We start from the raw sequence: 25,717 nt of genomic DNA, 5'->3' as shown, positions 1-25,717 counted from the left end.
AAAATGACGGATGGACTTCAGTTTTTTCCGTCACAGTTTTAAAAAACCGGTCAACGACGGAAAATATTCGGTTAACGCGGCCCCTGGTGCCACTTTACATTCCTCATTTAAAACTACAATACTTTCTTTAAATCCTAGCTCCATAGTTGAAAGGCTTATTGCTGTTCCAATTTAAACTTGACTGTAAAGAACCAAAGCTAACAAAATGTCAGAGACAAAATTAGCTGAACAAAGCAGCGGAGGCAGTTCTAGTAAGAAAATTCTTTAATTTTTTTTCATCTCCCTGCCCGTTTTTTCTCTTCAAGGAAATATTGAAGGATTTTAAACCTCATACAAAAACCATGTAAATACTTATACTGTTTTGACACTTTTTCCATACAGCTACAAAACAAACATCTGTACAAAAACACAACAAGTAGAAGCACCTTCTGAAGGGTCCAAATCGGCGCCTTAATAAATTATCACATTGATAATGGTGATGATATCGCTTTTGTATATGCTTGATAAAACAAGAGCATGTTATAATATTTTTTTTAAAAATGGACAGCTGTTCAAATAGACATTACGCTGAACCCTGATGTTGTAAACTACATGTTCACATAACAGCAGCTTAACCTACACGCACGCGAGTAAAAATGGTGGCGCCCACGTCGCCCCATTCCCGTATTATCACGTGTATAAAAGAACAGTTTTAAATTCAAGGTGAAGTTGTGTTGAAGTGTGGAAAAGCGGAACCGTCAATATGGCTTGTGGCGTTTGTGTGCTGGTCCACACCTGCTAGCCGGCGCTCTCCCAGTGATCCCGACTCCCTCGAGCAACAGTCCGAGTGCTTCTCGTCTTAACTGCTACCATACCTCAGGAACCTCAAACAGTGATGTAGACGCACCAGCAGCTAAACGAGGATAAATAAAATCACAAAAAATGCACATAATTTCATTGTGAAATTTTCCGACCCAATACAACTAAAGAAGACATTCCTAATATCAACAAACCTTCAGATTTCTTCTTCTTATTCTTTTGACTTTTACGTGCTGGCACCGCTGCATCTGCTGAGGCCTGTTGCCAGCTAAGTGTCCCCTCGGTATCTTTCACTGGATCGGCACCATCTCCCTCCAGGACGGGACTTGACCCGAAGGATTCTTTTGTGTCACTGCGGGGTACAGCACGGGCTGCTGTCAAAATAGAGTCCGACGCGATGTGTTAAATGTGTGTGAAGCGACGGACTTACCTGGTCTTTAACCATCCCTCTGACGTTTTGCTCTCCACAACTTCTACATTAAATGAAAAAAAAATTTCAAATCAGCAAATCGTGCAACTGCACAAGGATGTAGGTTTGCATAGGGACGGTGGGTACATAACACTACCAACTTCTTAGGATGCTGAAATTACCTCACCGACTTTTAAACAACTTTATTTGTAGAGGTGAGAATCTTTGGGCACCAAATGATTCAATTACGATTACGATTCAGAGGCTACGATTCGATTATAAATCGATTATTAATGACCCCCCCCCCCTATTAGCTGCTTTTAATGTTTTGTACATTAGTTACAAAAAGCCTTAAATAAATGACTATTTCAGTATCAAGTTAACATTTTAAAACGGTAAATAAAATACTCAAGTCCCCATTCTGCCTTAAACTACATTCAATTAATTTAATGTTGTGAATCAACCGTTAAAGTTGTTAAAATTGCTCCAGTTATTCCATAATTTCCCTTTTGTCTACTTTCGACATGTGAAAGTTTTAAAACGATTTTAAAGATAGATTCAAGTCAATATTTTACCGATTGAGGAGTATTTTAAATAAAAAGTTAATTGGGTTCGCTTGGAAGGTTCGCTACAACAGTCTTGCAGGGAAGTCTACTGCTTTAAGATGGCGGCCGTTTACTAACGCCCGCATCTAGCTTTCTGTAGATGTGCTGCTAACGCCACCGAGTCTATATTACACATTATATCTAGTCCTATATAAATATTAGAGCTGGGAATCTTTGAGCACCTAACAATTCGATTGAGATTACGATTCAGGGGCTACGATTCGATTATAAATCGATTATTGATGCACCCCACCACACTTTTAATGTTTTGTACATTAGTTCCAAAATTGTTCATAAATCCTCTCAGGCTAAACCAAACTATTTTAGTATCAAGTTAACAGTTAAAAACAGTAAATGAAATACTTAAGTCCCCATTCTGTATCAAAAGCTTTAAACTACATTCAATTAATTTAATGTTGTGAATCAACCGTTAAAGTTGTTAAAATTGTTCCCGTTATTCCATAATTTCCCATCCGTCTCCTTTCGACATGTCAAAGTTTTAAAACTGTTTCATCATTTAAAGATAGATTCAAGTCAAGATTTTGCCGATCTCGAAGTATTACAGATAAAAAGTTAATTGGGTTCACTACAACAGAGCCTTCTAGAGAAGTCAACTGCTTTAAGTAGGCGGCAAGTCTGTCATTTCGCATCTAGTTCTTTGTATATGTTCCAACGCTGTCGTCGTCTGTCGTTTCACATCTAGTTCTACAATATGTGATATCTACCATAGCCATATGTTGCCGTATGTTAGCAACTAGCAACCGGTCGCTGTTTGTAGCGGCCAGGTATGATTGTTTTTTTTTTTTTTTTTTTCCCCATCTCGTTGCATGTGTTGAACAAGATATTTACTCTCGGTCCGTTCCTCATTGCGTCCCGAAGACCACGGCGTCCCAAAGACCGCGCTGACTGTTTTATTTCCGCTTTACCTGGTATAATTCAATAATCGGAATTTGGATGTTTATGAATCGTTCTCGAATCTTCCACGCCCGAATCACGAATAACCTATGAATCGGTAATTTTGCACGCCTCTAATAAATATGATATCTACCGTAACATTATGTGGACGTACTTTTTAGCAGCTGTCGACAGCAGTCAGGTATGTTGTTGTTTTTTTTTTTATCTCGCGGCATGAGTTGAGCTAGAGCCGTGAGTTGAGCATTGGCACAACCCGAGGGCCCGGGTAATGACAAACATGATGTTTAGCTACTCTCGCTCCGTTCCTCATTGTGTCCCGAAGACCGCGCGGCGCGCTGAGTGTGTTTTACTTCCGCTTTACTTGACATATTTCAATAATCGGAATTTGGATGTTTGTGAATCGTTCTGGAATATTCCACGGCCGAATCGCGAATAATCTAAGAATCGGAAATTTCGCACACCTCTACTTATTTGCATTATCACTTCAGTTATATAGGTAACTTATATTGTCTTCCTATACGTTGTGAGAATAGAATTGATCCTACCATTATTAAGTGAATTACAGTACTTTCATTATGTTTGGACTTACATTGACCCCTTTTCACTCGCTGAAGGTGCCAGTACATTTTTTCCCCTCACACGCACGTTTGATTGGCACATGACTTGAAACCCGCCCCCCCCCCCCCCCACACACACACACACACGCATTCACAGCCCGACAGAAATACAACATGCTAGACGAGGGATATTAGAATGTAGATGTAAAAAAACGTCAATATTGTGGAGGTGGGGAACACACCTCTAATTTTGCATCTGCTGCAGTGCTTCAAGTCAATTTTACTCAGATTCCTTGACGTAAGAAAAACAGCTAGCTGAAAATAAGATTAACAGATGTATTTTATAGGGCTGTCAAAATTATCACGTTAACGGGCGGCAATTAATTTTTTAAATTAATCACGTTAAAATGTTTGACACATTTAACGCACATGCCCCACTCAGATTAAAATGACAGCACAGTGTCATTTCCACTTGTTACTTGTGTTTTTTGGTGTTTTGTCGCCCTCTGCTGGCGCTAGGGTGTGACTGATTTTATGGGTTTCAGCACCATGAGCATTTGATTAATTATTGACATCAACAATGGCGAGCTACCAGTTTATTTTTTGATTGAAAATTTTACAAACTTTATTAAAACGAAAACATTAAGAGGGGTTTTAATATAAAATTTCTATAACTTGTACTAACATTTATCTTTTAAGAATTACACGTCTTTCTATCCATGGATCGCTTTAACAGAATGTTAATAATGTTAATGCCATCTTGTTGATTTATTGTTATAATAAATACTTTTGTATGGTATGTTGACTGGATATATCCATCTTGTGTCTTATCTTTCCATTCCAAAAATAATTTACAGAAAAATATGGCATATTTTATAGATGGTTTGAATTGCGATTAATTAATTTTTAACTCGATTAAAAATTTTAATCGTTTGACAGTCCTAGTATTTTAAGCAAAACGTTTGTATATTTAATCTTAAAAGAAAAACTTGCATGTCAGAAATATTCTTAATGCAAGAATATTGTTCAAAACATGTTTTGAAAGCAATTTTTTCTTGATTTAGGTGAAAAATGACAATTTTTTAGATGCATGGGCTTAATAAAAACAAATAATGTAGAAATATTTAGTTAAATTAAGTGGAAGAATCTGACGCATTAACCTGTTAACTAGTCTTTGACACTCAAAACAAGATGGGAGAAAATTACTTCCAGCACCCTTACCACAAAGTGTCTTTCACCTTCTTTAAGAGACTTCATCTCAGGACACATTGAAAATTGACTCCATTTGGAATCACCATGAACGAAAAAATCAACAGAGCAAATATCATAATATGCTGTTTAGGATGCTAACATGCTAGCAGATTGAAAGAACTAGCACACACCATCGGTTTTCATCTTCTTGCTTCCCGCGTTGTCTGGGAACGAGTAGTTACTCCAGCCATCTCCGGCCTCTGGGCTTCCCTGTTCCGCTACAGTGGGACTGCCGCTACGCTTCCTCAGAGCTCTGGGACAAAGGACATGTTGCTTTATTGGCTCCTACTGCTGCTTTGATTAAGGGATTTTAAGGTGATACCTGGAGTATCCGAAGCCGCCAGAAGCACCAGAAGCTGCGTAGTGAGACTTCACCCACCCGTCTTCCATCCAGGACTTAGAAGCAGGAGTCAACTTCTCTTTCTCCTGCTGCTTTCGCTGGACGTACTCTGCATACGTCTGGATCTTGTAGCTCTCAGCGTAGCGGCTGGTGTTCATAGCTATTTGTACCTGGTCAGTTTGACTGAGGGACACAAATGCGGACGTGTCGTCCATCCATGAGACCTGAATGTTTCCTAAGTGGACAAGGGGTCAAAATGGCAGTAAATGACACACAGAGTTGTTAGTAGAATCATTGACTTCACTATTAGTTAATGGGAAATGGGCCAAAAATGGCAGTAAATGACACACAGAGTTGCTAGTAGAATCATTGACTTCACTATTAGTTGATGGGAAACGGGGCGCGGGGCCGCTCCGTAGGGGGCCTATTTTCAAAAACTTAAAATTCAAATATTTTCAAAACCAAAGCCGCTAGCGACCTAAAACTAAAACAGGCACCTCCCTTGGGCATATATGAGTCTCCATTAGGAGCGACATCAAAAAATTCAAAGTCGTTCCCTGATAAAATCCCACTTTTTTTTTTTTTTTTTTTTTAAAGTAAAACAAAACTTAAAATAGCTATAAAATTCTCCAATTTTACGCTAGATGCACAAAAATCACCAAATGCATAGAGATAATCATCTATATTTTCAGGATCAATAGCAATATTTAAAACATAAGTTTATGCCCAAAATAGCGACTTTTTTTGTGCAATTTTGAAAGTTTTCAACAACTAATAAATCACACAATTTTCACATCAGAAACGTAATACTTGAGGAAAGCATGCAGAATCATTTTAATTTTACTCAACAAAAGCAAATTTTGCATTTTTCTATATACAATCACGGCTCTCTGGCCCTAGTCGTTTTTAGATTGAAATGTTGCATGAAATAAAACACGTAAAAGCCAATTTTTTTTTGTATTGAGGCAGAAATTTCTTAATTTAATAGTTTTCTGCCCAAAAAATGGGCAGTTGTCCGAAAATTACCTAATTATTTGAATGTAATGTCACGCTATTGTGTATGGATACAAACTCCAACATGGCGGCATCACAAAACAAAGAGCTTCTTAAGTTGAAAATTATTTTAAATAAATGCATAAATCTTGGAATTTCTATAGATATGAACTTAAAACAGTCTAAATTCTTGGTTAAGATAATTAAAAAAAATAAAAATAAAAAAAAACAAGGAGTAATTACGTAATTATTTCAAGCTTAAGTTCCACTAATTTTTTCCCATTCATGTTATTTTTTTCACGTTTCAAAGTGCATGCATGGTGCAATTTTATACAACAAATTACCTTGAATCCTTGACCAAATCACTCGAGACACCCCTGCCAGCTCATATGCACTAAAACCTTCGTCCTGTATCCACCTGAATCCGGTGTTAGAACGCAGATTTTGTTTGAGTTTATTGCAGTGAAAGCTTGCATGACGCTCTGCTTGGCCCGGCCCCCTATGGGAAGCCGTGGCACAATGTCTGTAGGAGCTGTCTCGTCAACTGATAGTGAAGTCTATGGGAGATACATTTACGTGATGGTCTATTTACCGAAGGCACTAAAAAGCTGGTAGAGGTCACTGGTCTTCCATTCTTTGGGGAAGGTCACATAGAGGACATTGTCTCTCTTCGGTTGCACTGCAAAGACAATCAGTACAAACTTAAAGGGAACCTCGGACTTAGAGCCTTGTAGGCTCGAATAAGCCACAATTGTTCTCTTTTATTAAAATATGTTATTAGAAACACATAAAATATTGCCATTGATTTAAAAATCTATAATATTTAGCACGTTTTGACCTACGGAGGGCACCATGTTTTATGCGTGCAATGGACGCTCGAGGTGGTGACGCAGTTTGTCACTGTCTCTAGACGAACACTACCAATATTCTGCAATCCCTTCTACGCGGCGAGACGTCCAACACATTGGTTTAAAGCGGCGAGTACTTACTAATTGTTTTTATTGAGTCTTTTATTACCTTTTCATTGCCTCATACTTTTTGCATGTGTCTCCCTCTCATACTTTTAAGCATTATGTTTTCTTGTGGTAGCTTTAAAGCAGATTGTTGATCGGTTGACCACATTAGTCACGTAGCGTATTTAAACCACCCTTATTTGATATCACTACGTTTAAGAATTTTGTTAAGGCATTTTTATGACGTTCTGCCTGTATGCATCGAAACAAAACAAGCTGAAAATACATGGATGTACTTTTGGTGTCAAATTCGCCTCTGGTAGGACGCTTCGCCGGAATAGCACATTTTGCCAGAACACCGGTTTTGTCATACTCTTGTCTCGTCTCATCCTGTCTTTCCTGTTCATTTTGCTTTCCTGCTCGTTTTGTGAAATATCGACAGTGCTGTCATGCTCTTTAATGTTCCTCTCGGGTTAAAATTGAAAGGGTTGAAGCGATGACGTTTTTGTTGCTAGAGTCAAACTCTGGAAGCCCCGCAGTGTAACCCAGTGACGTCACTGCCCTGCGACGTCAACAACAATGGCGACCTACCAGTTAAACTTATTTTACAAATTGTATAAAAACTAAAACATCAAGAGGGGTTTTAATATCAAATTATTTTAACTCATAATAACGTTCATGTTTTAAGAACTATGAGTCTTTCTATCCATGGAACCCTTTAAGGCCCGGGGCCAGAACTGGCCCGTTAAATCATTTTGTATGGCCCGCAAATGTAATTATGTGCATCGACTGTCTGACATCTGGCAAAAATGGAATTTGAATACAATTTCTGTAGTACTTTTATGGAAGGGGTGCACCCTATACGGCTATTTTTGAAATATCAGACAGTGTCATATTTGGCGACAAGATCGGATCTGATCGAGTCGTATGTATGTAGTAGTATGAGCATGTTTTCAGTACCATCGTGCTTTTCGGATGCTGTAAATCAAACCACTAGGCAAATAAGTCTGCTGAGTGAGACTAATGCGCTTTACAGACTAATGATAGTAATAGAGCATTGTTTAATATTCTTGAGGAAGTAACAGCAGAGCTCGATTTAAGCATTATTTAATGCATTAGCATTATTTTTACTGGTCTAAAAATATAGGTATCGGCAAAAGATTTAGGAAAAAATCGTATCCAAAGTCCAAAAATCAGCATCAGGACATCTCTACCTTATAGTGCTATTTTTGAGTAAAATAAATATTTAAATTTAAAATATAGCTATTCATACTGCCATTTTTCCTGCTGACCGACTTTCAATCACCCTTTGATTTTTGGCAACTGGAATACATTGACTTGTGGTTTCTATGTACAAGAGTCTCATATGCAATATATTTTTAAAATTCAACCACTATAATCCTTGATTTGAACTTTCCAAAGCCCTAAATACTATTGATGAAAAAGTGTGTATTTTTCATAAGCTTTTATATCTAATTTTCTTTTGTTTGCAAAACAATTTGCATTGAAAATGCCTAGAAAGTACTTTGAAGCTGCTTTAGTTGGTCATTTTTGCCCAGGTGTAAACTCAGTTGTATAACCGCCCTATTACCATTTGTGGTGGCCAGCATTCGATTCTCGTTTGTGGGTTACATCAGGAAGGGCGTCCGCCGTAAAAACTTGTGTGCCAAATATATGATATGCATCGTCTTTTTCGCTTTCGGAAAGCGAAATGGACTCCCTTTAAGTTGGTCTTTTTTTCTTGCCGCTGCAAAAATCTGAATTCTCATAATATATTGTTGACTGAATTTGAATCTTTAATATTTAAATTCAAATTCTTTGCTCTGATTAGCCGCTGGTTAGTGGATGTGTCGATGTCAAAATGTTCAGGGACCAGTCATTACTTGCGTGTTGTTTCTAAATAAATTGATGGCATTGAAAATTAACACCACTGTCATTTTCCCAAGCAAAAATAAAAATGTCAGTGTGAAATAGGTTTTGCCTCAGAGTGTAGAGCTTGAATGTCTTGAGTCTAAAATAGCAGCAATATAGTTAAAATAATGGTGATGCTATAAATTGTACTTTGCCACAGCACTCACAGTCTGGTCCTGTGATATTGAGGTAGGGGATGTCTATTATCCTCATCAGGAAAAGTCTATAAACAAAAGGTAGATATTAAAACAATGGAGGACATCGTGACAGATTCAACACGAAGCATAGCTAACTAGCGCTACTCACTTGTTATAGAAAGGCTCGACAAGTTTGGACTGAGCCGATACGTACGCTCTGGGTGGCGTTAAAAAGGAACCTGGGGAAGGAAAAAAATAATAATAATGAGAAAGTGCTTTTGATTAGTAAAGGAATTATGAGGATCACTACCCAGGAAGTTGGCCATGGAGATGAAGCAACGTCCAGTTATGTAGGCGTCATAGCCGGCCTCGTGCAGCTGCTCCTTGGCTGTGTTGTAACTGGGAAACCCTTCGGCCGCCTCTAATGAAAAAACATACCGATGAGACATTAGGGGTGGAAACCTCTGGGTAGCTCGCAATACGAGACTCACGTTAACGATCATCTCACGATATGGCGATACAACAATTATCGATACATGGGTCAGAAAATCATTGTACGATATTCCACAATACAACTAATAAACAGCTGTGAATTGAAATGTGTTTATCACTAGCTTTGGGCATCGAGCATCGTTGTGATCCGGGAGTCGGGACTAACACTCAGATTCTCCCGGAAACGGTTCGAATTTTTTTACTTCGATTCCAAGTTTCAATGCCCTGACCACAGACCAGAAAAAATAGCTGCCGAACACCACAAAGAAGAAGCCACATGAACTGTGTGTTTGTGCATTGTAACTTGATTTTAATCATAGACACTGTGGCGACACTCAAAAGAAAAAGAAAAATGACCAATCAGCTCAGTGCAACATTTGCAACACAGCTATATCATGCAAAAGTAGCTGCACGACCAATACGATTAAAAACCTCTGGCTTTATTGAATATAAGTGTCGAGTAGTGCATAGCCGAGTGCCTCGTATTTGACACGCTGCGCTGGTCCTCTAACCAGTCAGAACCAGGTAACTAAAATAATAAATTATGTCTGTCTTCTGCTGCCCCGCGACCTGACTTCTGATTAAGCAGTAGATGATGGACTGATGGATGGATGGAATAGTACGAAAATAAGTCGTATTATTACGTCGGGCTAATGTTGCTATATAAGCAGCTACTACTTTACGTAGCGCGTTGCCACCTCTGTTAAAATCAATAGTATTAAAAGCATCTTTTGCTTTAGAATCTGTTTTACAAATAAGGAAATAATTATTTTGCCTCATCTACATCAAATTATAATCAATACAAGAATTTATACTAATGCTTCATCATAGTTCTCAGCTAAGGTACATATATGTAAAGTGCGTAGCTGGTTACAGCTACCTTACATCTACGTAATATTTGCGACTTTTTCCTCATAGCAATACTACAACTAATCTCGTAATCCGTTTTTAAAATGTATTAATTTGGCCTTAATACTCCGTCGTATCAACGTGCATCATTAAGTTGTTTTTTTTCCACGTATTTCACTGGTGTGATACGTGACATTTATTTATATACTCTGCTGTGGGCACCAGCCACCAGCCGTTTTGTCTGGGGACCCTGCTGCATGGTGGTGGAACGAAAGAAAGACTTGTACTTTGCGGTCAGATCTCGCTTTTTCATATTTTTGCATTCAAGCTTCATCTAAACCCAGTTAACGTGTGTTCTCCACTGCAGGAGACGGTCCAGAGCGCTCAAGCTTACTGCCTGAGAAGGCAGATATGATCATTTTCCTCAACAGAAACCGTTTCTGATTGTATACTGTACCCTCTGCTAATATGGACTGGGTTTTAAAAGTTGTTTTTTGTTTGATATTCTGCACAAGGTTAGCCCATTAGTGAGAGCTCAATAACATGTAAACATACATGCAGCATAAGACACTCTAAAACATAGGCAAGCTTTTGAAAAATAAACATCATTGTGAAAGTGCACTACTGTGGTAAGAAACTTCATATCCCAAGTTCAAAGACTTATTAATTTCTTACAGGGCTATTTTTAGCTTATATATAAATATCAAGGCAAGGCAAGGCAAATTTATTTATATAGCACAATTCAACACAAGGCAATTCAAAGTGCTTTACATCACATGAAGATCATAAAAATCACATTTAAATCAATACAACGTAAAAACCAAGACAATCAAAATTGGAAATAAAATTATACATAAAAATCGCATTTAATTACAAACAGAATAAAAATAAAACAAAAACTTCTACAACTAATAATAATGGAAATCAGCAATGGAGATAAGCACAAGAGGAATAGAAAGCAAGTAGATTGAAATATATAGACAGTTATGGATTTGCAGTGCTAAACAAAAGCGTTTTTAGCCCTGATTTAAAAGAGCTAACAGTTTGAGCATAATTCAGACGTTCGGGTAACTTGTTCCAGAGGTGAGGAGCATAATAACTAAATGCTGCCTCACCCTGCTTGGTTGTTGTTCTTGGAACATGCAGCAGACCGGTTCCAGACGACCTTAGGGGTCTAGATGTCTCATAGGAATCTAACAAATCAAGCATGTATTTTGGTCCAAGGCCATTAAGTGTTTTGTAGACGAGCAGTAGTATTTTATAGTCTATCCTTTGACTCACTGGAAGCCAGTGTAGCGATTTCAAAACCGGTGTCATGTGGTCCAGCTTCCTCAAAGTTAATTGAAAGTTAAGTTAAGAAATTAATATTAACTATGCATTTTTTTTACACTGCCAATTAAAAGAATCGGAATCCAGAATCATTTGGAATGGGAACTGAAACGTGGAATCGGAACCGTGTAAATTCAAACAACGCCCAACACTATTTATCACTAGTATACATCCAATCCGCTTGAAATGGAAGCTGAATGAAGAATGTTCATTCGCTGCCACCCCTCCCACTTCAAACGGATTGGACATTCATGGCCATCAATGGGTTAATTTTCGGGCATTTACGGGTCACTTCTTTTTAATTTTGGGGCATTTACGGGTAACTTTCTGTTAATTTTGGGTTACTGGACAGGAAGTGACCCGGGAATGTCCCTAAATGAATAGGAAATGACTCATAATGAACTTGTAAGTGCCCTAAAATGTACAGGAATTGACTTGTGAAAGCCCCCAAAACTGGGAAGTGTTGACGGCCATTGACGGTGGTAGACTCCTAATCCATTTTGACAGCGGTTCAGGTAGCAAGCTGTCGCCCCCCCCCCAACAGTGACGCGGGAGCATATCGATAACCTTTTGGAATAGTCTCACGATATATCACCATTTCGATATTTTGTCACACCCCAATGTTACATTTGGGTGAGAAGATTGTTCTTGATTGTGCGTGCGTGTGTGTGAACACTCACCAATTTGAGGAGCCTTAAAAGGGCTTTCGTTCAGTTGCTTCTCCAGCTCCGCTAGAGATGTGTTGCTAATCAGATCCTGCAACGTATGGAAAGTTTTTTATCGAATACTGTAAACAGCATTTTTTAAAATTATTTCAAATACGTTTTTAAATGCAATGCAACTACAAGAAGTAGGCAGCAGTTCACCTTAAAGGGTTGAGTGGACGCCATCAACTTTGTATCCAAAAGCCTGTGAGGCAAAAAAACACAATCATGCAACTGCAGACCAGAAAAGCCTTTTTTGTAGTCATGAGAGGACAAGCACCTCGGGAAAACACACATGGTGACCTCTTTAAAATCTTGAAGATCCTGGAGCAAGAGTTATAAGAAAAAAAGAGGTGAGAAGGTGGCATTAAATAACGAAAATGAACACAATTAAATCCCCATAAAAGCTTACTTCAGGTAGAGGACAGTAGAATTGGTGGATGGTATGCATCACGTCCAGTAGCATGTTGTGGCCCACCACTAGTTTACCCTGCCGACACATTTAATAATAATTATGGCTCATGTAGATGTCAAGTGATAATTCCAGAAGTAAAAGATTGACTCACAGATTTGGAGATGGCGTGGATGACCCGAGAAAAGCCGACGGCATCATTTAACTGTCCCTGGTGGAGTTTAAAAAATAAAATAAAATAAAAGATATTAATTAGAAATAGAAATTTATTGAGATAGTCATTTCATTGACACATTTGAATCAACCTGCTCCTTTTCCAGTTTTTGCTGCTCCATCTTTTTCTTCTCCTCTTCATCCACCTTACTGACTTGGATAAAGCGCTCCTTCTGCCATACAGTTAAGGGGAGAAAATATAATTCAAGCGTGTAAAACAGAAAGGTCAAGTTGTCAAAAGATCGCCAGTTTTACTGTTCACACTGTTCGTATATGAGACGTTTACTTGCACTGTGTGAAATTTTAGAGTCAAAATGATTTTGAAATTTTTTGAAAATTTTGATTTGAAAATGATTGATGAAAATGAAAATGATTGATCATTTAGAGCCAGTCTGGCAACCTGATTTTGTACAATTCAAAACAATAATTTTTTAGGGCTGTCAAACTATTAAAATTTTTAATGGAGTTAATCACATCTTAAAAATTTAATCGCAATTCAAACCAACTCTAAAATAACCCATATTTTTCTGTAAATTATTGTTGGAATGGAAAGATAAGACACAAGACGGACATAAGCATTCAATATACTGTACATAAGTACTGTATTTGTTTATTATAACAATAAATCCACAAGATGGCATTAACATTATTAACATTCCGTTAAAGCGATCCATGGATAGAAAGACTTGTAGTTCTTAAAAGTTAGTACAAGTTTTAGAAATTTTATATTAAAACCCCTCTTCATGTTTTCGTTTTAATGAAGTTTGTAAAATTTTCAATCAAAAAATAAACTAGTAGCTGAAATAGAAAGACTTGTAGTTATTAAAAGATACATTTGAGTACAAGTTATAGTAATTTTATATTAAGAAAAAGAACGTCTCCTGCTCCACCCAAATGCATGATGGAAAGTTGGGAAACCATAACTGTCACTGGTGGCTGCAAATGGTATACAGTATGTTCTGCGTTGTGTTCAATTAGGAGTGTTAAGAAAAAGAACGTCTCTTGCTCCGCTCAGACGCATGGTGGGAAGTTGGGCAACCATGACTGTCAGTGGTGGCTGCAAATGGTATACAGTATGTTCTGCGTTGTGTTCAATTAGGCGTGTTATGAAAAAGATCATCTCCTGCGTCGCCCGAATGCATGATAATGTTTCTTGTGATTGTCTTGATGAACGCAGACTCCTGACTATAAGCTTTTAGTAGCTTCTTAAGGAGTCCTGACTCACACATAATCTTGGCTCAGCACTGTGATATGATGTACACTTTGTAAATATGAATGTGTGTGTGAATAAATTGAAATTGAAATGATGGGAAGTTGGTGTTAGTAGTGCTTGTCAAAGCTTAAGCCAATAAAATGCACGGTCCAATGAACGCTGTGTCCACTCGCATTTCTCTGCCTTTTCGCTCTCAATGTGCCAAATCGGTGTCATTGTAAACTGTTTGAGGCAACGCATGCACGGGATGACCCGTGCATGCGTTAATTGCGTCAAATATTTTCACGTGATTAATTTTAAAAATTGATTACCGCCTGTTAACGCGATAAATTTGACAGCCCTATAATTTATATATTTTTTCCTACCTTATCTATTTCCATGGTCTCCACATGGAGCCCCTTTGGAAACCTGTCAGTCAAACAGAAAATATTATAATACTTTTCAACAAACTAAGCAGCAGGCGCTAATCATGAGAGAGCACACTCACTTCCAGTTGAGTGTCTGGTATATCAACTTCCTCTGGAACCTAGCCCAGGAAAAAAAATACAAAAAAATGCAATACAATGAAAAAAAAATACACGTTGTTACTTGCCGAACCCAAGTATGAACTTACCCAGTGCACGGCTCCAGGTCGACAGTCTTGTCGGTGCCAACGAACAGGGCCTCCACCTTCTCCCTGTGTTGGGAAACGTCAATGCACTTCATTTGGACAAACAAAGCGTCCCCCTCAGCCTTCCTTTTGTCAAATACGTACACCACCCTGTTGATGAAGTCCTTGTGCTCGTCGGGCACATGAGCAGGCCCTTTGGAGGACGGCGAGATGAAGGACGGAGTACCAACACCGTTGGCCTGCTGACTCCGCCTCTCCTCAGTTTGCTCCCTCAGCTGGGCCTCTTCCTCTTGGTTCAGGTAGGGGATTCCTGTTGATGATGAAATCTAAAGTTATAAGACTGGGCTTTAAAGACTTAACCCTTTGGGCGCCACGGTTTAAAAAATGATAAACTCTGTTTTGATATCACATTTTCAAATGGCCAACTCCTGTCACTCTGAACACTGTTAAGCAAAGCATTGGCTCTTGTATGTGCCATTTCTGGACTATCATGCATCACAGACTTGCTGCCACTTCGGAGGGATGCAGCATCACTTTTTGTCTCGCTGGACAACTAATCATCTTCATCAGAGGGTGAATATTCCTCTTCAGAATCAGGTAACAAAAATACTCTCGGCATGGTAAGTTTTCTTGGTAAAATTCTACTTCCTTGTCTCCACAACTGGGAGGGTTTCAAAGTTACAAACTACCTTGAAACGTCACGGTTTAAAAACCGCAAAAAAAATTTCAGTTATACCATCCCTAAAGTATTAGCTATTTTTTATGTCCATCACTTGCAGCTGCAAGGCTCAACCCTCCCCCACCGGTTGTTGCTCAGTGCCAGTCAGCTGTGCTACATGATGGGTGGAGGAGGTGAAACTCCTGAACTTTTTCCCACATTGAAGAAAACGAAATGGCTGTTATGGGAATACTTTGGTGATAGAAAAGTTAGACGTCCGCAGCTTAGAGGAGGAGAACCAACCGTCATGTAAAACATGCTTGCGGAGGGTGGCTGCCGAGGAGGCAATACCTCCAATATGATTTCGCATTTATACAAAATTAAAGGTTAGTAAACTGTCATGAACGTTTCCTAACAGCTACGAGAGATAACTCCAGTGTTTTTAGTGTGTCTAGCGGTGGTAAAACGTGTTTTTTTCTCACAGGCAACTGTCTGTGTTGAGAAAGAGTGTGTATATTGTAAACATGATACAAGTCATACACACATGCTTATTATGGAAAATAATTCAATTACCGTATCGGCCCGAATATAAGACTGTGTTTTTTGCATTGAAATAAGACTGAAAAAGTGTTGGTCGTCTTATATTCGGGGTCTAGACATTATACCCATTCACGACGCTAGATGGCGCCAGATATCATTGCAGCGAATGCTTAACTTGAGTAATGTTCTGTCATGACAGATCTCAGCTACTCTCAAGTTTGACCAGTTTGCATTATTTTATTGCAATGTTTTCCCTTATTCAGATTTGTTTCAAGAATACAGTTACAATTAGACCTCTCTTTGATGGTTAATGCAGATATGCAATTTTGTTGTTTTATCACAATAGATTGGTTTATTTACATTTCAAAAACCAGAAGCCATTCATTTACGAATGCGATTGCACTTTAGTTTACATATTTAAATTTGATTTGAATGAGGCAAAATAGCATGCTTTTTCTCTCAAATATATTGTCATAATCATTTGTTTCAGATGTACTGTAATTATTTTCTGTATAAAAATTAATTTGGTGTTCAAAAAGTCTTTTTTCGAACTTGAGTCTTGAAAAAGAGGGGGTCGTCTTACAATCAGGGCCGTCAATACGGTATTTTTGTTTTTTTTAACCCAGATATCTCCAACACATTTTAGAGCTGTAATTTCAATACCGTGATATTTTGGCTTAAGTTTATCATACCGTCAGAATCTCATACTGGGACATGCTTATTTACGACTTCTGGCTCTCTTTAGAGTTACTTCTTTAAAGCCAATTACGTGAAAGTTTGTCAACTGGAATACAAACATTCAGTGCCCTTTGCGACTTTCGTCATCAAATACCTTTTTATTTTATGGAGTTTGGTGTAGGTGGGTTTTGGCTAGCTCTGACATGTCAATAAATAATAGTCAGAAAGTTAGAATCTGAGTTAAACTCCACTCGGGGGATGCAAATCCACTCCCCCATCACATCACGAAACTGGAGCTGAGCGTGCTGACCCGTGAGCTAAAAAGCCTGGCTAATCACTCTTCTACTAGCATGCTATTTTGAAGACGAGTGATACAGTGATTGTGTCAGTCACATGACTCTTCCTTAAAGCGATAAGCACACCAACACCGAGCATGAGCTCGGTGCATAGGTATTCCTGGACCCCTCACTAGGTAGGAGTAATGATGTAACTAAAACAACAAGCATAGTCAGCGATCCTAGACTTTGTGGTGAAGCTGATGGCTTCGGTAACATCACTGCGCAGTCAGTCATTTGGATTGATCTCAGCATCAAAGAGGCTGGCTCCCATTTTACAAAGCGGTCTATAAAAAAGCTTACTCCCACCGTCCATTTCACTCACCATGGCAGAATACCTTGTTGAAGTCAAAGCCTTGACTGGCCAAAAAGTCAATACTTGAACTCTAGAATCATACAGAAAGATCATTGAGTAAAAACTAAAAACATTATGAAAAAACGGGGTGGACTTACTTGGCAGATAAATTTGATGTCAGGCGAAGTCCGATTGAAAGGTTTTGGAAATATATAAAAGTTAAAAGTCTTTGTGATATACCTGCAAGAGAAGGTCACAGTTTTACTCAACACTTGTATAACAATTCATCTATACATTCTCAGGGATTCCCCTATATTCAACAGATTGTGGCGCACCGCCACACTAAAATGAAAGCCGCCACGCCTGGCAAATGAGATGTATTTTATTTATTTATTTAAATTTTTAAAAAAAAATTTAAGGCCGCTTCAAACTAGCGGCAGCCGAGTGGGAGGAGTTCAGCGGAAACCTATTCATTGTGTATTGTAGCCTAATGTTCGTAACTATGCAGGCCCCCCCTTAAGAGACGCAAGGGGAACGAGTAGGAAGAATGGGAGAACGAGCGAGATAGCGAGAGATAGCGGTCGCATGTTGTAGCAGCCCGCTGTTATTTTGTTATTGTTTTTCTTTATTATTGTTACCACAATAAAGTGGGTAAGCAAATACAGACTTCTCTCCTTCTTGCCCATATCCGGGGCATTACAATAATTTGGATCGGACTTTTCGGCGAAAGTGAGCGGTGGACGGCCGTCTTGGACGGAAAGCAAACTTTGACTAACTTGCGCTGAGAGACTGCGGAGAGGCGGGGCCCAAAATAAAGCCTTGCTCTATTTTCAGAGCGTTGGTCACAGTAAACGATTTATCAGTTCAAGCAGAGTAAAATGATACATATTCACGGTACAAGAACGTCGTTTCTGTGTCCATCGATTGGTAAGAAAAGGCTGTTTGTACGAGTGACGTGTGGGCGCTCCCGTCAGGGGGGACATTTCACGTGGAGTGGCTATTTTTCGGCACAACACCGGCGCGCCAACTTCAGACAATTACGGCTGACGAAACTTTGATAAATGCGCCCCCCCACCCAAATTTCGCGAGCTCTGGGACACTCGAAAAATGACTCTCATACCTCTCCTTGCTAAGTTAATGGTACCTCGACGTGCCTTTGTGTGGAAATTTAGTTTACGAACAACGGGGAAAAAACTATTCACCTTCTCACCGAATCAAGTAAAACTCTTTACACGGCTATTAGAATTCCCCCAGTGCTCTAAATGGGTCAGTTGACAGAAGGACTGTTATTGTTGTGGTAATGTAGTACTTATGAGGGTCAAATAAAAGGAAAAAGGAGGACTACGACGGTGGTCTGCAACCCGCGGCTCTCGGGCCGCATGCGGCTCTTTAGCGATGCTTCGGAGCTTTTTTTTTTTTTTTTAAATGGAAAAAGATGGGGGAGGGAAATATATTTTTTTGTTTTAATAGGATTTCTAGGAGGACAAACATGACACAAACATTCTTTCAATTCATTAATATTGTAATGAAGTTAAACTTGTGGTGGCATAGTACAACAGAGTAGTCACGTGGTGCGTCATTCTCTATAGGATCCACTGCAGGGAAAACAAACATTTAATCATGAAGGCTAATTACGTATTTCTATATTAGGCTAATATAGCTAGTATCGATAATTATAAGGCTTGTAAAAGGCTTTTAATTTTTTGTGGCTCCAGACATACTGTATCAGTTTTTTTTGTGTTTTTTTGGGGGTCAAATATGGCTCTTTCAACAGTTTGGGTTGCCAACCCTGAGTCACTACGAGATGTAAGTCGTACTATTGCCACGAGAAAAAAAGTCGCATTAGTACATCGGGTAATGTAGCTGTAATCAGCTACGCATTTTACATACATGTACTGTAGCTGAGAGGTACAACATTAGCCTGGCTAATGAAATATTTCAAATATATCTTTGTTATGGTTCTTCTTGGGGGAAAAAATGAAGAAAAAAAAATTCGCTGTGGCACGACATGGTGAGGCTGTCCGACTCCGATGCAGCCCACCACCACAGCTTCAAAAAATCCTAGGGGAAACACTGCATTCTCTTTAATGCTTAACCTCACAAAGGAATGGGGCATGCTATATATCGTCCTCCTTGAACAGTTTGCCAGACATTTTTTAGAAAAATTAACAAAATGGTAAATGGAGTGTACTTACTGTATATAGTGCTTTATATACATTGTTAAAATGCCCAAAGCGCTTTACATTAGCACAAATGCACATTGTTAGTACGCCTGCACAATATATTGTTTGAACATCGCCACCGCACTGTGTGCATGCGCAATAGTTCTATCGCAGGACGTGTGATTGTTTTTTTTCTTAACATAAATATTTTTTTCTTCTTCATAAAACCAGCAACTGTGCAGAGACATGGCTTCCTAGATCCCTTTTATATTTATAAACCAATAGCCTGGTTTAAATGGTATTATATGAAGACTAGGGATGTTCTGATCGCATATTTAATATTTTGCACCCGAGTCACCTGATTTTGAGAATATGCCGATACCGTGTATCGGCAGATTTTTTGCTTTGACGCTCACGCTGCAGAGACGAGCCTCTCACTTACACAATGAATGAGTTGCCACAGCACACTTCAGACTGGGCTGCAAGTTTAACAATGATTTAACACATTAAAAAAAAAAATTTAAAAAAACATTTGTGCCTTCTACAGAGGCGTCTCTGGCCAGATCAAAGCTACAAACCTGTCAATCATCGTTAACTTTAAGTACCAAACGCCAGCTGCAATGTTAAACAAGAAAAACAGGTTTGAGCATGAAGCAGAAAAACATTTTTTAAATGAAAACCCGATCCTTTTCACTCAACTCGGATCCTCTGAAAAATGGCGCGATCGGCGCGACATTTCTATTGAATACGATGTGGTCATACGGGGTCAAACAAAGTCTTCCCAAACGGAGCTATTGAGGTCTAGTGAAAATTCTAGTTTAAATATCACAATATACAGTGTATTGCAATACATCGCTAACCCCCCAAAAATCGCAATGTCAGTTTTTTCCAATATTGTTTAGCCCTAGTTGATAGTTTCCATAACTTTCCTCCATATAAGATATGTTTGCAAATGAAGCTCTGAATCAGAGTACGAGCATGTTAGAACTAGAGATGTCCCGATCCTATATTTGGATCGGATCGGACGCCCATATGGGCAAAAAAATGCGCATTGGTATCGGATCGGCCGACATGGAAAAATTCCGATCCAGACTTCCGATCCAGTTTTTTTTTTTTTTTTCCGGTCCGGGTTTTCCAGCGCACCGATATACATAATCCATTCCAGTTTTTGCTTCGGTTTCCCTAAATCCGGTCCGCATTTTACGGCACTCCTTCAACACACTACATTACCGTCTCCCAATTTACCGAGCGACTTTATCGGTAAAAATGTCAGCTGTGTGGGATCATTTCACCTTAAAGGACGACAAAGACGAAGAGGCAGAGTGCAACATATGCCACAATAAAGTCAAGCGTGGTAGTAAAGCTGTAAGAAGTTTTAATACAACCAACCTAATCAAGCATTTAGCGACATACCACCACAAACAATATAAGCAGTATGTTAAGAAAACCGAAGACAAAAAGAAAGGTCCTACGCAACTAACACTGGCAGAAACTTTTGCTATGCGTGACAAACTGGCACTCGACAGTCCCAAAGCCCAGGGAATAACAAGAGTCATTGCCGAAGAATTCATTCTGGATGACGAGCCATTATCTCTCGTGAGTAAAGACGCACCATCCAACACTTTTATGCTGCATTCCAGAGAAGTGGGAAGTCAGATTTATCCCACTCGGATGATACCAGTTCCGACCTCAAAGCGTTCCAAGCAAATGTAAACAACAAAGATGGCTGATCGCGACGAGGTGTTTTTTATTTTGGCCATCCAAAGACATTTTGACCTCCAGCGAACCTGCCTTTCTATAAGCGATCAAATAGTAGAGAAAAAACAACGGCTGCGTTATTGCCCACACTGTAAACTGCCTTTTTTTAGTTACATCCTTTGCTGATCGTCAATATAAATACATAGCACACCAAAGATAATTCACTGTATGAGAAAAAAAATACATGGCGTTTCAAATAAACTTGATTTACTTCATTATTGTGTTATCATTCAATACGTTTTCATAAGCGCTATTTTGTCCAGTGACGTCAGATTGAAACAACTTGGAAGTCGGGGTAGTTATTTTTTCTCCGACTTCGCGACTTGGACCTCCCAGTTTGAGTGGCGTTCCAATGATATTTTCCTAGTCGGAGGCCGGAAAAGTCCGACAACATCTTTGTTGTGCTATGATTTTATATTGATGATCAGCAAAGGATATAACTAAAAAAAAGGCAGTTTACAGTGTGGGCTATAACACAGCCGTCGTTTTTCCTCTACTATTTGATCGCTTATAGGAAGGCAGGTTCGCTGGAGGTCAAAATGTCTTTGGATGGCCAAAATAAAAAAACACCTCGTCGCGATCAGCTATCATTGTTGTTTACATTTGCTTGGAACGCTTTGAGGTCGGAACTGGTACCATCCGAGTGGGATAAATCCGACTTCCCACTTCTTTGGAATGCAGCATAAACATAATGCTTGACTAATAGTTATCATATGTATATAGAACTAGATGCAAAATTACAGACTCGACGCCGTTGCCAACACATGCATTGAAAACTACGTGCGTTAGTAAACAGCCGCCATCTTAAAGCAGGAGACTTCCCTTGTAAGCTGTTGTAGTGAACCTTCCAAGCGAACCTAATTAACTTTTTATCTAAAATACTCCTAAATCGGCAAAATCTTGACTTGAATCTATCTTCAAAACATTTTTATAACTTTCACATGTCAAAAGTAGAACGGAAACGGGAGCAATTTTAACAGCTTTAACAGTTGATTCGCAAAATTAAATGAATTGAATGTAGTTTAAAGCTGCTGATACAGAATGGGGACTTGAGTATTTTATTTACTGTTTTAAAATGTTAACTTGATACTGAAATAGTCGTTTATTTAAACCTGAGAGGCTTTTTATACAATTTTTGTAACTAATGCACGAAACATTAAAAGCATCTAATAGCTTGGGAAGTTTGTGGGATTTTCCACTGACAGTTTACAATATTATTTGCACGTTTTACTGACTGACTATGCCATTTCTGTTTGTTATTTAGAATGTTTTGTGTTTGTCACGGAATAAACTGGTCAGTTTCTTGTTACCAACCATTGTGTGTTATTCAAACTCCCCTAATTCAGATGGCTAGTTGTTATCAAGAGTACTAAAACCCTTTTCAACATGAGTCTGACAACTAAGTAAGGAGGCTAAATAACTTTAAACTTTAATACATGCTCAGATAGGCCGGTATCGGTATTGGCCAGTATCGGTATCGGATCGGAAGTGCAAAACAATATCGGTATCGGATCGGAAGTGCAAAAACCTGGATCGGGACATCCCTAGTTAGAACAGTGAATTTCAAACATTTGGCCAACATTGGCAAGAAAGATTCCAGTGTCTACTACTCTTCTCCCCAGTGTTTTTCTCTGTGTAGTCATCTAGTCACCTCCTACCGATTCAGTGCCGAATTTAAGCATTTTACGTGGTGGAAGCCAAAGAACGACTGAATAGAATGGGCGCGCTCTTTTTAACATGGATCTAACTTTCGATCAGGGCGACTTTAAGCCCCTTCACCAGTGCTGTACAGGTGGCAAATATTCCCATCGCCGGGGGATTAGTTCAGGGATTTCATCACTGGTTTTTAGTTCAAATATTAACTTTTTTCAAATTGTTAATATTACTCATTCACATGTATTTATTTATATGTCAATTGTCTTTGAAGCCTATTGGGAGCTTTAGGCTACATTAATAAAAATTTTACTTGACTTTGAGAAACAGCACAAAAAACAGCAAAGAAACATTCTTATTTCATTGTGCATTGATAAACACAAAGACATTGACTATTCTAGTGCATTTCTAGTCCCATTCATTTCTATTGGGAAGACACTCACTTTGAGTCTTTCTGGTCATATTTGAAGGTACACAGCCCAAATTGAAAGAGTAGAAAATCCATGGAATGCTTCAGGGCGGAGAAGAAATAGTTATTAGCTCGTAGATTGACATCAAATGGTCTAAATGTGAAAATTTCCCACCTTTTTAAGCTTGGTGTAGCGTTCGTCCGGTGTGTCCAGCCCATTGGTGAGCGCACTGACGCTGGGTCCATCGCTGATCCCTGGGCGACACACAAACATCTTACATCCCCACTAGGCTTTTAATTCAATTATACTCATACCTGAAAACTCTCCATCGATTGCGAGAAAGTCGGCCTCCTCTATCGCGGCGTACACCAAGTTTAAACAGTCTTTAAAAGCTGAAAATATCACAAGATAAGGGGGTTAGCTTAGCGCGCTAAGGCACACGCGCGCTAGCGACGAAAGAGCGGAAATTGCTCTCTTTATTATTTTTAAGCAATACGTGCTTATTGCATAACCCAACTGGCAAGAGGTGGACACGACAAAATAGACCAGCGAGTAAAACTCACATTTGCGTGTCACTTCCATCTTGACGCGATGGTTGAGACCCGGCTGCTGACAGCTAACGGTTGCTAGCCGACCTCGTTTGGCTTTTAATGGTGCGTTCAGGTTCCGCAGGAAATTTAGAATTTGTATAAATGGTAATGACAAGCACAACAGTCGTGAGGTAGCCTTGCAAGCAAAACGGTACTTCCTGCTCTCACTTCCTGATTCATTGATTCATCATGGAGTACCGTCCTCAACTGTCCAACCACTTCACTCCAGCCACTGATGTTCGAGCCAATCAGGAGAAAGAGGCGGGAGTTCAGAGCGGTTCTTGTAGATAGTGTAATTTCTTAACTTTTGTCAGAAATGCATTTAATTTTCTCAATAAAAGAAGAGGAAAGAATATTACGATAATCTTTTTTATTTTAACCGGCAAAATATTGAGTTATTTTAATTCAAACTTACCGTAATTTTCGGACTATAAGGCACACCTGACTATAAGCCGCCACCCACCAAATTTGACACGAAAACGTCATTTGTTCATCGATAAGCTGCACTGAAGTATAAGCCGCATTGTATAATGGGATATTTACACCAATAGATATTAACCGGTAACAATTTATTTGACAGCGACATCATAAAACTGTCATAAGACCAATGAACCACCATGAAGCTTTGAACCAACTGGCTGCAAAGCTTCCTTGCTTTAAAAAAAGCTTCATTTGGCCGTCACTGCCCCCTTGGGAGAGACAGTCAACCTCTGCTGCCACCTGTTGTCAACACTGTTGTCGTCCAACATGCCTCTCAGCATGCATTGCAGCGCTACAGATTTAATTCATGTTCTGTGCTAATTATTTCTTCAGTTACTGTTCCAATTGTTTCATTAATGGCGTACCCCAAGAACCACGTCACTTTTGCTCATTAATATTCATGACGTTAGCAATTGTTGCTAGGCGGGACAACCTCCCGTTTGTCCTTAAAAGTAAATAAATGGAAATAGTGTACGAAAGAGATGTTTACTGAGCTAAACCTACCAATTCTGTCCAAAAATGATGTCCCTGGTGCCAAATTCACTGGTAAAGATGTGGAAGAACATACATATGTTCAGTTAAAGAGATGGCTTGAGTGTTGAGGGCTGAAAAAGACAGGATAAAAGAGAACACCGACCTGATCCAGAGTTAGCTTTTTTATCGACACCTTTTTCTTGTGTGCATTGCCTTACGCCACTGACAATGACATTCTCCTATTTCAACAATCTATCCTTTACCACCATATGCCATGTCTTCCTTATATATTATACCCTCTGGTTGTCTTACGTCTCTGACCCTTCTTGGGGCAATTTACATTGCTTTTTTTGTGTAGCGATTGCAAATGCTACTCAGTGACAGCCAACAAACACTTTTGATTTTTTCATTAATAACCAATCCTAATTCTATAATTTATTTTCACTTCCCCCTTACTAAAGTTGTTTTTTGAATCAGAAAAGGTAACAGTGGCAGTCAGATACCATTTTAATTTTTTTCAGGTCATTCATTGTCAGACAGAAGCAGCACGGCAAAATGCCACGCTAAAAAATAAGTAAAAATATCAAAGTGGCTTACCTCTTCGTCCTCTGTAGTACCATGGCCCCCAAACAAATGTCTACTTCATATGTTGTAATGTCTAGAGTCGTTTCTACAAGTTCCATAGCAGCAGTGTTTGATCGGCGTGTTCTTTTTTAAAAGATTACCGGAGAAAACAAAGAGAAAAAAACATTGGTTGTATGCGACGGCTTGTCAATAATGTCCCACTTCCGCGTTACGTTGGCGACGTCACGGTCTAAAAATAGCATTCGTGCAGTACGCTATAGATAGTTATGATATTAGGTAACTGTGTCCAGGGGAAAGAGTCACAGGTCACATTCCACAGTACTCATTACCTCCCCTGGGGAAAATTTACGAGAAACAGAAGTTCGCTGAACAAAAGGTATTCCTTAAATTGCTTAAACTGCTTAGGGG

At 39.0% G+C, this 25,717-nt stretch overlaps 1 protein-coding gene across 1 annotated transcript; it reads right to left on the bottom strand.

The window, feature by feature from the left end:
* Window positions 1-351: 351 nt before the first annotated feature.
* On the bottom strand, window positions 352-23,953 carry parn (poly(A)-specific ribonuclease (deadenylation nuclease)). Its single transcript, XM_057842932.1, has 25 exons — window positions 23,744-23,953; window positions 23,495-23,572; window positions 23,355-23,434; window positions 23,214-23,281; window positions 17,356-17,437; window positions 17,228-17,288; window positions 14,836-15,001; window positions 14,695-14,757; window positions 14,569-14,607; window positions 14,447-14,489; window positions 12,961-13,041; window positions 12,810-12,866; window positions 12,656-12,733; window positions 12,524-12,567; window positions 12,406-12,448; window positions 12,220-12,295; window positions 9,180-9,290; window positions 9,039-9,108; window positions 8,900-8,955; window positions 6,461-6,547; window positions 4,858-5,110; window positions 4,667-4,788; window positions 1,229-1,271; window positions 993-1,150; window positions 352-892 (listed from the first exon to the last, which is right to left on the bottom strand). The coding sequence occupies exons 1-25, from the start codon at window positions 23,760-23,762 to the stop codon at window positions 846-848; spliced, it is 2,025 nt and encodes a 674-aa protein (XP_057698915.1). The 5' UTR covers window positions 23,763-23,953; the 3' UTR covers window positions 352-845.
* Between the last annotated feature and the right edge of the window lie 1,764 nt (window positions 23,954-25,717).

Source organism: Corythoichthys intestinalis, chromosome 8 (assembly GCF_030265065.1).
Source record: "Corythoichthys intestinalis isolate RoL2023-P3 chromosome 8, ASM3026506v1, whole genome shotgun sequence".
In the NCBI taxonomy this organism is placed as follows: Eukaryota; Metazoa; Chordata; class Actinopteri; order Syngnathiformes; family Syngnathidae; genus Corythoichthys; species Corythoichthys intestinalis.
Note: the sequence above shows the minus strand (reverse complement) of the source record. Positions and strands in the feature narration are given on the sequence as shown.